Source organism: Phalaenopsis equestris, unplaced genomic scaffold, assembly GCF_001263595.1.
Source record: "Phalaenopsis equestris unplaced genomic scaffold, ASM126359v1 Scaffold000924, whole genome shotgun sequence".
NCBI lineage: Eukaryota > Viridiplantae > Streptophyta > Magnoliopsida > Asparagales > Orchidaceae > Phalaenopsis > Phalaenopsis equestris.
Window position 1 is genome coordinate 438,423 of NW_018165363.1, and position 12,890 is coordinate 451,312.

Genomic DNA, 12,890 nt, shown 5'->3' on the forward strand with positions numbered 1-12,890 from the left:
ATGTAGTAGATGTGTAGGAATATGGATAGTATGCATGAAAATTTTTTATTCTATAATTGTGATGATTCCCTTTTGCACTTTGTTTACTTTTTAATCTGACAATATGATCTGTTAAAATTTGTTGTGAACCTGTAAGGATTCAGAAGAGTTACGACATGAACAACTAGAAAAATCACGTTGAACTATAGGGCATGAATCAAAGTACACCATAGGTAGATGCAAATAAATAGGGAGATAAATTTCATTGGGTTTAAAGTGAGATTTAAGGAATTAAGGTCACTTTAACCAAGCCTCTTTATACGCTCGGGGGAGGATAAAGAGCATTTATGCTTCTATTTGTCCCAAAATTTTATTTCACATTTTTTCTACATTTACACTATACTATTACCTTTGTAAGGAAAAATAATCTTAGCACTTGGCAAAACTAATTCAAATAGTGTAGTTAGAAATTTTGTAGGTGTAACTTTAGATAAATGTGATAGGTTTGTTAGTAAAACTCATGTATTTCAATATTTCAAACTAAGAACAAATTAAGTGAACTAGAATATTTTCCTACTTTGGCTTCCCATTGTTTTCTATGGGTTCGACATTCCGGACTCTTTAGAGCCCTATATTACTGAAATGATATGTATAATTTTGTGAAAAACCCCAGTGTATGGAAAATATCATGTTTTTTGGTGCCATTACCAGGATGTACACACCTGAGGTGGACCAACACATCATCTTAATTCCTCTATAATTTGTACACTCTTGTGTATCCTCTTTATTCTTAAAATTAGGGACCAAAATACACTTCCTCTCAGGCATCTTTTTAGTTTTTAAAATAATATTAAAGTGTTTAGTAAGCCAAGAAACTCCTAAATCTCCTAAATAATTCTGCACTTCAATTGGGATATCATCAGGTCCTTCTGAAAAGATTCCCTTTATATAGCATGTGATAATTTTTTTGGGAGAATGTGAGTAATGATGGTTTTGAGAACATTCGGTATTGAGATTGTAAAATAAATTGTTGGTTGGTGCAATCTTTGTTTCTTTTGTATCGGGGCATGTGAGTCTTTTTTAGTTTGCTGTTTCCAGAATAAATTCTATTGCCAAGTTTTGCTTTGTTAGAGATGATCTATTTTGTTACTTTTTATTAAGTTAAAACTTCTTCAGATTATACGTAGGTGGCAAAATTTTGGTTGATTGTGAACCTATACTTGGAGCTAACTGCTTTTGTTTTGTTTCTGATTTAAATGCATTGTATTTTCCACTTGTGCTTTAGTATGTATTTATTTGTCTTGTTTTTTCCCGTACTTCAAAAATTTTTTGCTTTGCCCTGCTAGTGTTCTATTTCAGTATTTTTTTAATGATGAAATTTGATGAATTGTGGAATCATAATTTTTTTTATAAATGCTATCTCCATTTGATTATTCAGCATATGAAAAATAACCCTTTGGATGTTAGTTTTCCTTTGATTTTTCTTTGTAGATTTTGTGGTCGCTGAATGACTACTTTTCAGTAGAACCACTAATAGATTTTTTTTATTAAAGAAAAAGATACAGATATGTTTGTATGTGTTGGCCTAAACACCCAACCCACACGGTATAACAAAAAAAGAAAAAAAAATATAAAAGATGGGTACATGTAGAAATCAAAATTTCAAAAAACCCAAAAACTACTCAGGCGCTGAAAAAGTGTGGGTCATCACAATCTAGTCTTGCCTCTGGCTCTAGTTCTCGATAGGGATCCAGCTAGCAAATTGGTAAGGTGCCGACCATTACCCGTGGTAACCAAAGTATCATCCATAAGACTCCTGAGCTCTAGTAGATCTCCATTCTTCTTATTCCTCCTGGAAGTGTAAATTTGTCATTCCTCTTCCGAAGAGTCAGCCTGATGGGATAGATCTGAAGTAGAAGGAATACCAACAATAGTACCCATAGTAGGTTCTACAATATGTAAAGCATAAGTTGCCTCTACACCGGATACTTTTTGAAGAAGTGGAGATGCGAGACTCTCCTGATTATTAGTTTGAGCACTATCATTTATAGGTAATGGTCCATCAGTATTGTTTTCTATGGAGTTTGTAGGTATGGAGTTTGTAGGTGCCAAAGTTTGTAGGTGCCAACATCGCATCACTCGTAGTAACAGTAACAACAGTGTGATGGGGGGTCCTTAGGAGCATCAGACACCTCCTGTCTGGTAGTATCTTTTTCAGGTGGAACTAAAATGTCCACAATAGTGGGGTCACTTAAACCTTAGATTTCAAATTAAGATAAACTTATGACATTTAGCAAGGATATGACCAAACATCTTACAGTGGGTACAATATGGGAGTTTGTGTTCCATGATGATTTGTTGCCAATAACTATTATCGGTTGTACCCAGCCAGACTTCAGTAACATCAGGTAAAGCAATAGCCCTTTCCACAAGTATTCTGGCTACCGAGGGTTTGGTTAGGGTGAAAGTAGCCGATCTAGTTTCAAATGATCCCTAAAGATGACCCTAATAGAGTAGAGAGCCTGATGGTGAAAAAAATGCAGCTTGAGACTATGTAAACTAAACCATACCGACATAGTGAGAGTTTCATGCTTTAAGTTAAAATTAGGAGACCACTTGAGTAACTTCATTGATTTGCCTTCGTTATTAAGATATTTCTTGGAGTAAGTTCTGGTGTAGTCTTTTGCTACTGTTAGTTGGATCAACACATGTCTCCCATCCATGAGTCCACTTTCCACTTGCCTACTGGCTTAAGATTATCAACACTCTTTCTGATAGCCTCCATAGGTGAGTGTCTCCACTGAAATTTTTCAATGAGAGCGAACTTAGGGTAGAAATTTCTGATTCAAAGACAAGTTTGCTTCTTTTCCTCCTTTCCTACTTCCCTTCTTAATAAAAGGACAATCATCTGTATCCTCACGACATTCCTTATAACTTGAGGGGAATACCACTGCGTACTCCTCCTGAGGGTTACCCACCACGCGGGCAAATGAGAGTATGTCCGGCTCAACCAAATAAGAATGAAACCCCATCAGAGGCTGTCGGCGTTAAACTGCTGCGAGGTTGCTGAAAGGCAGGAAGAGGAGCAGTCGGGCACAGAAGTAGGAGCAACGCCAAAATAGAAGAATTGGGCGTAGTGGCAGCTGCGAGCGTCAGAGGCGTGGAAGACGACGACGCGAGCAGAGGAATGATAACGACAGAGGAAGACGAAGATGCGAGCAATGTAGATATCGCTACGCGAGCCACGACAGGGAGTGCGAACGTCAACGTCGACATAGATGCAGACGCCAGAGAGAGGGTCAACGATGCGAGATCTTCTCCCGGTATAGTCAATTGCGACCGAAATCGCCATTAGAAGCCCTAGCGGAGCTCTCGACCGTAGACGACATCGTGAAGAACCACAAATAGATAATTACTTAGAATGCACGTTAAAAAAATTACATAATAAAGGAAGGGTATGTAAATTTTTTGAATGATGCTTACAGTCATCCGGTGCCTTAATTGTTTTAGTACAAATGTTGAAGTGTGCTTTGGCAAATTTTTTAGGATGAATAATATCTTAATATGACAACTAGCACATATTTAATTGTTGATGGATTCCTGTACTTGAATTTCTTGGTAGCTATATCTCCTTTCTCTATTAATTACATGATCTTACTTCATCCATCTTTCAAACAATATTTGAAGTGAAGTACATTGGTGAATGGTACATGCAAAAGATATACTCCTATTAGATGAGAACACTTTTGAAGAATGTGTTAAAATATTAGATACAATTTTTAAAGCATGTGCTAAAACAAGTATAATAAAGATCAACTTCAGGGTAGGTAGTTAAATTGGAAGTGTTATTGTTAAATAGGAATATTGTTTGAAGATCGGCTGATAGTTGTGTGATTTGTCTTTGATTATTATATAAAAGTATGTTGGTATCTACTTATATTTTAACTTGTATAATTTTGTAAAATTGTAGTTTGACTAGTTATATTGCATAGGTTTTTCCATTGGATGGAACTTGGTGATAACCAAGTAAAAAATGGTAGAAATAAGAATTTTAAGATTAATGTCTGGCGACGCTCAAGTGTTAGATTGAAAATTGACCATTTTAGATGTTAAAAAGGAAGAGTATAGGTAGCACACCAATATGGCAAATATATTGATTTAAGGTCAAAGGTGTACGTAAGATCATGAGTTGATTAAATCCATGCAAAACGTTTGTGGAAAATAGTGTTATGAACTCACGTAGCATTAATGGAAGAGGAATTACATAGCTCTCCCGAAGGTCTGTTATTGTTAGTGATGATTGTATTATAAAGATGATATTGCTGTAATTCATGTAGTATTATATTATCATTAAAAGAAAAATATCATTGACGGTTCTTTATTTATCAACTTTACATACTTTCTTAGTTTTAAGCCTTTTGTTTTTAAATACAGTATTATGATATTTTAAATGATTAACTGATTAGTTTATGGCGGTAATAGTAAACTGATTGCTGCTTTTTAGGTTGCAAATTTTGAATTCATAGATGAAGTTGAAGCAGCTGCTGCGAGAGAGCAGGAAGCTTTAAGAAGGTCTATGGCTGAAAATGATTCTACATCCAATCCTGATAGGTCCAATTACTGGGAAGAATTACTCAGGGACAAGTATGAAGTAATGCATATTGAAGAGTCTACAGCGATGGGCAAGGGAAAACGAAATCGCAGACAGGTTCTTTTTTGTTTGCACTCCTTTTATTTATGCCAAGACTTATGTTTACCTGCTTTCTTGTTACTGCCATTTATCATGCTATTAAAGTTTTCAGAATTTTGTTGTTATTTTATTTTTCACGTTTCTGTGTATTTTTTTTAATTAAATATTGTTTACCATTATGCACACCATACTGCAAGCCCTACTCAATCTAAATATCTGCCGTATTTTCTTTTTAAAACATCAACTTTCATGGTATATGGTGCATTTCCAATGAGTAAATGATTCCCTATTTCTGACGTGCTTTCCCCTCTTAAAAATATACTCTGATGTTTCTAAGCAATCTCACTCATTATTTTTTAGATGGAATGATCTCTTTAGAAGTCTAGAATGGTGATTTTTGTGCATACAATGGTTATTAGCCAGATAATAAGTGGAGTTAATTTGTTGACTGTATTTATGTTTGGTTACTATCATCAATTATTTTTAAATCGAAACTACATATTGGAATTTCAATTCCTGATTGGAAATTTTTTCAACAAGTTTGTGGTTAGCATATTATAGCTTCAATAGACAGTCATTTTGTTATGAACTGCCATCCTTTGTTGACGTCAGTTTAGCCATAAAAACTTCCTTCGACATGTCAAAGACTGTATATGATTTTTTTTATCTTCTAATCTTTTTAGGACTCGCTGCATAATATTGCTCACATGAGAAAGCGAAACAATTGATTATTTTGGGCACTAATTATAGTAGGTTAATAGTTTTTTGCTTGTGCCTGCATATAGTTTTGGCTGTTGTATGGATGTGCCATCATTGGGTATCAACATTTTAAAGTTTTATAGGTTCGGGAATTCCTGTATTGTTTTCTTCCTTTATATTGTTCCTTCATTGGTACTTAGTTTTATATAATATATCGATGGAGGCAGAGGCGGCAAAAATGAAGTTCCTTCCATTTAGGTTATCGGCGACGGCTGATTCGGGGTTTCGGCGACGGCTGATTCGGGGCTTCGGCACACGTTGATCTCACGGCTACTACTCTCCTTCTCCTTTCAACAAAGCCGCATACCTTTCTCTTCTGCCTTCGATCGCTTCCTCCACAAGAGCAGAACGTCATGGCTTCCTTCGATTATTGTTCGGTGTCCAAGCCACAACTTCGGCTAGGTTTTGCTGCTTCCTTCGACTAGGTTTCGCTTCGTCCCTCTACCTGCTGTAGTTGCCCTAATTGTTGTTCGACTTGTTTCAACCCCCTGGGCCGTCTCGGTCTTTTTTGTGGTGAAGGTTCGCCGTTTGCTCTTTTCTCGACTGTATTCTTCACTGCCCGTTAACGCCTCGCCTCCTACTTCAACCGGTGATAGCTTCAAACAGAACTTATACTGCTGGCCTTGCGAGTGTTTACGCCTCAGGTACTTTTAAATTGTGTTTGTTCTTGCATTCTTTTGCGATGTCCGAGGGTGGCGAATTCTGTTGAATCAATAAAGGTAGGAAGAATGAAAAACCAACAATCTTTTTTACTTAAGTCAAATGTAATCTGCTTGCTTTCTCTTGCCTTTTAAATTTGGTCGTGAAATTCCTTTCTTACTATCCCAAACTAGAGCTTATGCGTAAAAAATTTGAGCTTATATACCTTGTTGGGGGGTGAAAAATTAGACTTCTAGATGGGCGACACATCCTTATTCAACTTTACAATGAAGATGATTACCTATGTTTTTTTGCTAGAAGACTAGTTTGGATTGATAACAGAGCAATGAAAATTTTGAAATGGACTGTGGATTTTGACCTACAGACGGAACTACCAACCATACCCGTCTGGATCCACCTCCTTGGCCTGAAGTTTCATTATTTTAATTAAGAAGTGTTGCATTCTATTGTTGTAGTTTATGGTAGGCTACTCAAAATGCACATTCCCGCTTTTAATCTTTCACGTCCTTTAGAAGCCAAAATGCTGGTTGAAAGGGACATCACTTTAACTGCTCCTGAGAAAATTTGATTAGGATTACAACACCAAGGATTTTGGCAAGAGGTAGTTATTGAGCATTTCCCTTTGTATTGCTCTAACTGTTGAAAGTTCGGTCACTCCAATTCTTAATGTCACCACATACACCCCCATCTAAAACCAAAAAAGTAAAGTGCTTGGCCAGATTTTGGGATCCCCCTCCTACTCTTCTTGAAGTTAATGACAATCTTGATCATCACAAGGATATCTCTGATCCCTTTTACACTGTGGTAACCGTACCATCTAGTCCACTGTTTGACGTGGTTGTCGGGTCAATTACTCCTTGGGAAATCTTTCAACTATTCAGCCTCTACACAAGGCTCAAGCTGAAGGCCCTCTGATTCCTCCTGTAGAACCTCAATTGGTGGTGGCAGATGAGACATTTGATACTTCACCTACTCTAGAATCTATCATTGATGTAACAGTTGACAATATCATGGTGGGGTGTCCAGCCATAGGTGTGCCCTAGCCTCAAATTCAATATTCTACCATAAGTGAGTTTTCTACTGTAGCCTTACCACCTCATTAGATTGACCAAGTTATTGTCATTTAGATTGACAAGTTGTTACTGTCTTTTAGGCACAAGTGGATCATGTTGTGCAATAGCCTACACATGCCCGACAATTTTTGGATTAATACACTGATCAAATGAGGCAGCCTTCGGATAAGAATTGACGGGTTTACACATCCTGAAAGATGAAGAAAAATAAATGCCTACTAGAACTCAGGAACTTAATGGATGATACCATGGTTATATCGGGTAATGACAGTAGGCTTAATCATTTGTTAGCAGACTCCCTACCTAGAACTCGAGGTAAGAGGTAATGATACATTCTCAAGCTCCCATTATCGAGTGTTTGGAAACTTTTGGTGTAGAGTTTACATGGCTAGTTTATAATTTTAGTTTTTTGGGTATACATGTACTTTTTTGGAACTTTGGTGTGTTGTATACCGCGGGCTTACCAGTTTGGACCCTCTCACCCAACCTTTCTATACCTTTCATTTCTAAGACATTAGCTTTTGATTTTACTTAATATATATACATGCCAAGACACACGAGATCAGCTGGTACAACAAGTAGATGCTTCCAATGTTCAACAACCTACACATGTCCGACACACTTTAGAACAATCCACTGATCAGATGAGTCAGTTTTCGGATGAGGAATGACTAGTATATTTCAGAAGAAAGACAAAGAATAGAGGCAGACTCGAGCTCAGAAACTTTTTGGACGATACACTGGTTACTACTGACAATGACACTCATCTTACCAATTTCTTAGTTGGCTCCTTTACTAGAACTAGAGGCAGAGACATGACAAAATTAGGTCGCTCTCTAGCTACCTGATACTACGTGTTTTGACATTTTTGGTTCTGGGGCTCTCATCTATTTTTTTTATATTTTCTTTTTTTTGTTTAACCATTTGCATGTGGTGTTTACCGTGTGGGTAAGGTATCATGCTTAGAGCCCTTTCATACAATTATCTGTATTTTTCTTTCTTTTTAATATATTAGGACTGGGCTTTCTCAGAGGGAGGGAGAGAGAGAGAGAGAGAGAGCAACCTATCAAGGCAAGCATTTGGATGATAGGCAGGTGATTGGACATATATAATAGAAAATAAAAGAATTAAAAGAAGCTCCAATCCCTAGCTCTCCTTCGCGACATCCTTCCTACACTGGATTGAGTGCAAGCTATCTCACACTTCCTTACACTCTTCTGAGTAGGTATGTATAGCGAGGCTACTTAACCGGGGCCAACCCAGCTGGGAGGGTGCATCAGTTCTTGGAGGGAGGCAACGGGGGCCAACTCAGTCAATTATTTTTGTTAGGTTTACTACCCGAGTCCTCCTTAATATCTACTATTATAAATATATCTTTTGCTTTCTTTAGGGTTAGTTTTTTGCTGAGTTTTTTGTCATGACAGCCGTTGACGTCCAAGTTTTCCTCTTTGAGAGTTGTATCAGAAGGTGATAAGATGTTCCAGTTGTAACTCGTTTTGAGGTGGCTTATCTACCCTTGCCCAATTTCGCAACCTTATCCCAACCACATTGTTGTTTTCTCTGTCGGAATTTCTTTGCCGACATTTTGCTGCTATTCAGCCACCGTCCAACCCTTCATCTCCCTGCTTGTTGCCGAGAACCACAACCACCCTACTTGCTGCTGCACATCCCTCCATGCTCTCTTCTTGTTGCCTCCAAACTATTTTAGCACTCCACCCTGCCACTGCAGCCCCCTACACCACTCTGCTCTGCTGTCTGCTATTGCTGCAACCTTTCACCAATCCATCTGCTGTTGTCGTAACCTCTCAGTCCGCCACCCACATGTTGTTCAACTGGTGTTTACCACTTTCGGCATCACTATAGGTTGTCTTTTATGTTTGTGCTGCTTATTTTCTATTATCAAGAGTCTTTATTTCTAATCCTTTTTTATTTAAGCAATAATATTTGCACTTTATCTGTTGTTATGGTTTTGCTCAACTCTGGTGTCATTTGGTATCAAAACTAGCCTAACCTCAGTTCTATTCTAGCATTTGCCTTACCTCTACCAAAATTTTTATCTCATATTCCCAATCCATGTATAAATTTTGACCTAGCCCTTTTTTCCCTTTGCTTAAAATCAGCTACCCCAAATCAATTTTCTCACACCTTCAATTAATCTCATACACTCTTATTACTCCTTCTTTCCCCTCCCAGCCCGAAAACTTATGCTACCAATGAGATATCTGCCGAGCTTACCTGGGAAGACATATAGTGAAAGATCTGTCGACTTCAGCGGAGAGTTACAGACATGAAAGATGAAACCCAACTGGAAGTTACTCTCGATCGTGTCAGGGGAAGTCGAAGAGGTGAAAGAATTTTAACCCATTCCATAGGGAGGATTTCATTGCTGAAGAAGACAGGCCACAACACTTTGGAATCCACTATTAGAGAAGGTTGAGAGAGGAGACCACATATAGAGGACATATGGAGTTCAAAATAAAAGTGGATCTACCAGAGTTCGATGTAGGTATGAATTCAGATGGCTTTATCGAATGACTACAATCAGTTGAGAGAATATTTGAGTACAAAGTGGTGTCGGAAGATATAAAAGTGATGCTTGCAGTAATCAAACTAAGAAAGAGCCCCTCCTTGTGGTAAATTTTGTAGAGGCGGAGGGGGAGAAAAAAAATGACAGGATTACTGAGTGGGAGAAGATGAGGACGGCGATCCAGAGAAAATACCTACTTGCTTACTGCCACTAGAATATGTTTTCAAACTCTACCATCTACGACAAAGATACATAAGAGTAGAGGAGTTTACACCTCAATTTAACTAGTTTGAGACGAAGTGTGAGTTGTTTGAGCTAGTGGAACACACTATGACCCTTTATCTGGGAGGTGTAAAGCCTAATAGCAGCAATGTTGTGCAATCTTAACCTTATTGATCACTGAGAGATGTTCAGACCTTAGCCCTGAAAGTGGAGAGGCAGCAGAAACAATGCAAACAATCACCATCAGTCAAGAAACCACACATAGTTGGAGACACTAGCAGGAGCACACCTCAAGAAGTTGAGAAAACTAATTAAGATAATGACAGAGCCGCCCAAGTGAGAAGGAACCCAACAAAAGTAACACGTCTACTATAGTTCTTTCCTGAAAATTCTCTAGTTGTTGTGGATTTGGGGACTCTCTTTTAGTTGCTCGACGAGGCGAGTCGTGTCTTTTAATAAGCAGGGCGTTGTGGAGGAGATTAGCAATGAGGAGACAACTGAAGAACAAGGTAAGGTATATCATCTTCCACCAGACGAGGGTTAGATGCTCCTGGTTCGACAGGTTCTACAGACTGAGGATACGTGGGATTTGAAGTGGCTCTTCCATAATATATTCTACACATGTTTCACCATAAACAGGAAGGTATACAGTCTCACCTTTGAGGAAGGAAGCAGCGAGAATGTTGTGCCCACGCAGATGATTGAGAAATTGGTGTCTCATGACTTTGAGGCATTTTCGGCCGTATTCTCTCATGTGGCTGAAGAAGGAGACGGGTCAACATTGACCAGAGATGTATAGTGGAGTTTTAGATAATGTAAACCAGGATGATCTAACATATAATTTCATAACATATTGTCGTTGTCTTTAGAAACTTAAATAATATTTAAACCGATGCTTTGACATTGTCTATTGGAGTCAAGTCCATCAAAATAATAGAGTTAATCTGTTTACTTAACACTGCTAATTATCCTCCCCGCGATTAATTACTAAAACTCACAACAAGAAAAATATATTGTAGTTTGACATTGTTGATCAAAAATAATTTTACTAGGGAAAAACTATCTGCACGGTATATTAAAAACGTGGAGAACATCGTGAAGAGTTAACAACGATGAGAGTTTGACAATTTCTATCCCAACAATTACCGAGAAGGAACCATTGATAATTTTATCATTTTTATTTCCTGCACAATTCTATAGAAAGAAAATAATTTAGAACAATTAGTTCCGTGATTGATTGTGCCAGGATTAATTGCTCAAGAATGAGAAAAATTAGAAAAAAATCCTAATGGAGCAGTGATCAAAGAATTACCCTTATATACTAAGGAGCAGGACGGAGAAGGACAATTTTGGAAATTGAAATAATTTGTGTAAGTGTTCTAATTGCTCCTTGATGAAAGGGACATAATTAGAGTTAGCAGACAACTCCTAAGTTTCTTCTATGTTGGCTTGATACGCTTGGTCTTCACGCTTGAATTTTGATTTTCAATTTACACGTTTACCATGAAGCTTCCAACTTGTCCCTTTCATTTGCAAAAATTTTATGCAATGCTCACATCTGATTTATTTTGCTCTTATTTGTCAGTATCAACCACTTTTGACATTAGTGTTGAGTTCTCCTGTCAATGTTAAAAGGTGATTCGGTGTTGCACTTCTTAATTTTTCTTCACGACTCTTCACGTCTAACTTCATTAAAGACTTTTTGAATTGAGAGTAGATGTTTCCTACTAAGGATGCGACTTCGGACTTCGTCTAAACTCTGATTAAGGGCGACTAAGAACATGTAGACCCTATTGTTTTCCTCTCTTCTCATGTCGACCATAATTATTCGAATTTCTCAAATGCATCATATCACTTATCAAAATCATGTTGTAATGTTACCAACTCGTTGTAATATGTCATAGCATCACCATCTTTTATTTGGATTTTCAAAGTTGAGTTTCGAATATGTCATAGCATCACCATCTTTTATTTGGATTTCATCCCAAAAACTTGGGAAGATTTCTTCGAGTCCGAATAAAGAGCTCAAACGACCTCCCAAATATCTTACGCAATGAGAAGGAATAGATGTGGCTTTCCTTTGGTATGTTCCATGGACTTGGCGAGTCTAGCCATAACCAAAGACTTTTTGGATTACTTTTTTTTAGATTCAGATCGTCGGCAATAGATTTTGAAACTTCTCTTGTGAGATACTCAATTTTGTCTCTGTCGTCCATAATGAATTTTATGGATTGTGCCCTCTTAAGGTTGTTGTGGCTGTCGAGTTTTATCACTGTGAGATAAGGTGGTGTGCGCCAATAGGTGAGCTATGTAGTTTCATAATTATATTAGTCGGTAGATATAATGGTTGTTCTTTGTACTAAGCTCATCATTTTTTGACTTATTTGACATCTTCATAATCTAAGAAGAGAATATGCTTGCGGCATTTTTTTTGAGGGAAGAAGAAAGTCAATTTTTATCCGATTTGTTATTTGCGGTTTCGAAACACACCATTTTCGATGACGCTGATCCGACTCGAGTGAAGGCGAGGGGCACTCGAGTGTCGAAAACTGGTATCTGACACGAAGGAAGGTGAGTGGCAGCCAAGCGGGGCAATCAAGCGTAACATGCAAGACATTTCGGGTAGCTGTGTGTAATACTGCTTGGTTTCTATCGTGACAGGTCTGTTGATCATGTTGGCTTTCTGGAAGACAAAAATATATATTCCTTTTCGATTTCATTAAAAATTTTTACTAGATAAATAGAGCGTGAGGACTCTCACATTAGAAAAATATAAAATCAACCCCAACTCTTTTTGATAAAAGAAGGAAATAGGTATTATAATATAATAATAATTCTAGCTTCTATAAATATAAATTACTAAAAGTAAAATATTCATAAAAATCAACAAATATAAGTATACCTATTAACAAACATCTTAATTAACATGCAGAAAAAAATCAATATAATGTATGATAATCAATATTTGTGTTTGACATCA

At 37.4% G+C, this 12,890-nt stretch overlaps 1 protein-coding gene across 1 annotated transcript in view; it reads left to right on the forward strand.

Moving 5' to 3' along the window:
• The window catches only part of LOC110032331 (CHD3-type chromatin-remodeling factor PICKLE-like), a gene marked incomplete at its 5' end in the record, with an annotated part of 151,853 nt that overhangs the window by 77,723 nt on the left and 61,240 nt on the right, over nucleotides 1–12,890 (forward strand). The window contains 1 exon segment of the mRNA XM_020735924.1: nucleotides 4,484–4,687. Within this exon segment, the coding sequence (XP_020591583.1) occupies nucleotides 4,484–4,687 (204 nt within the window).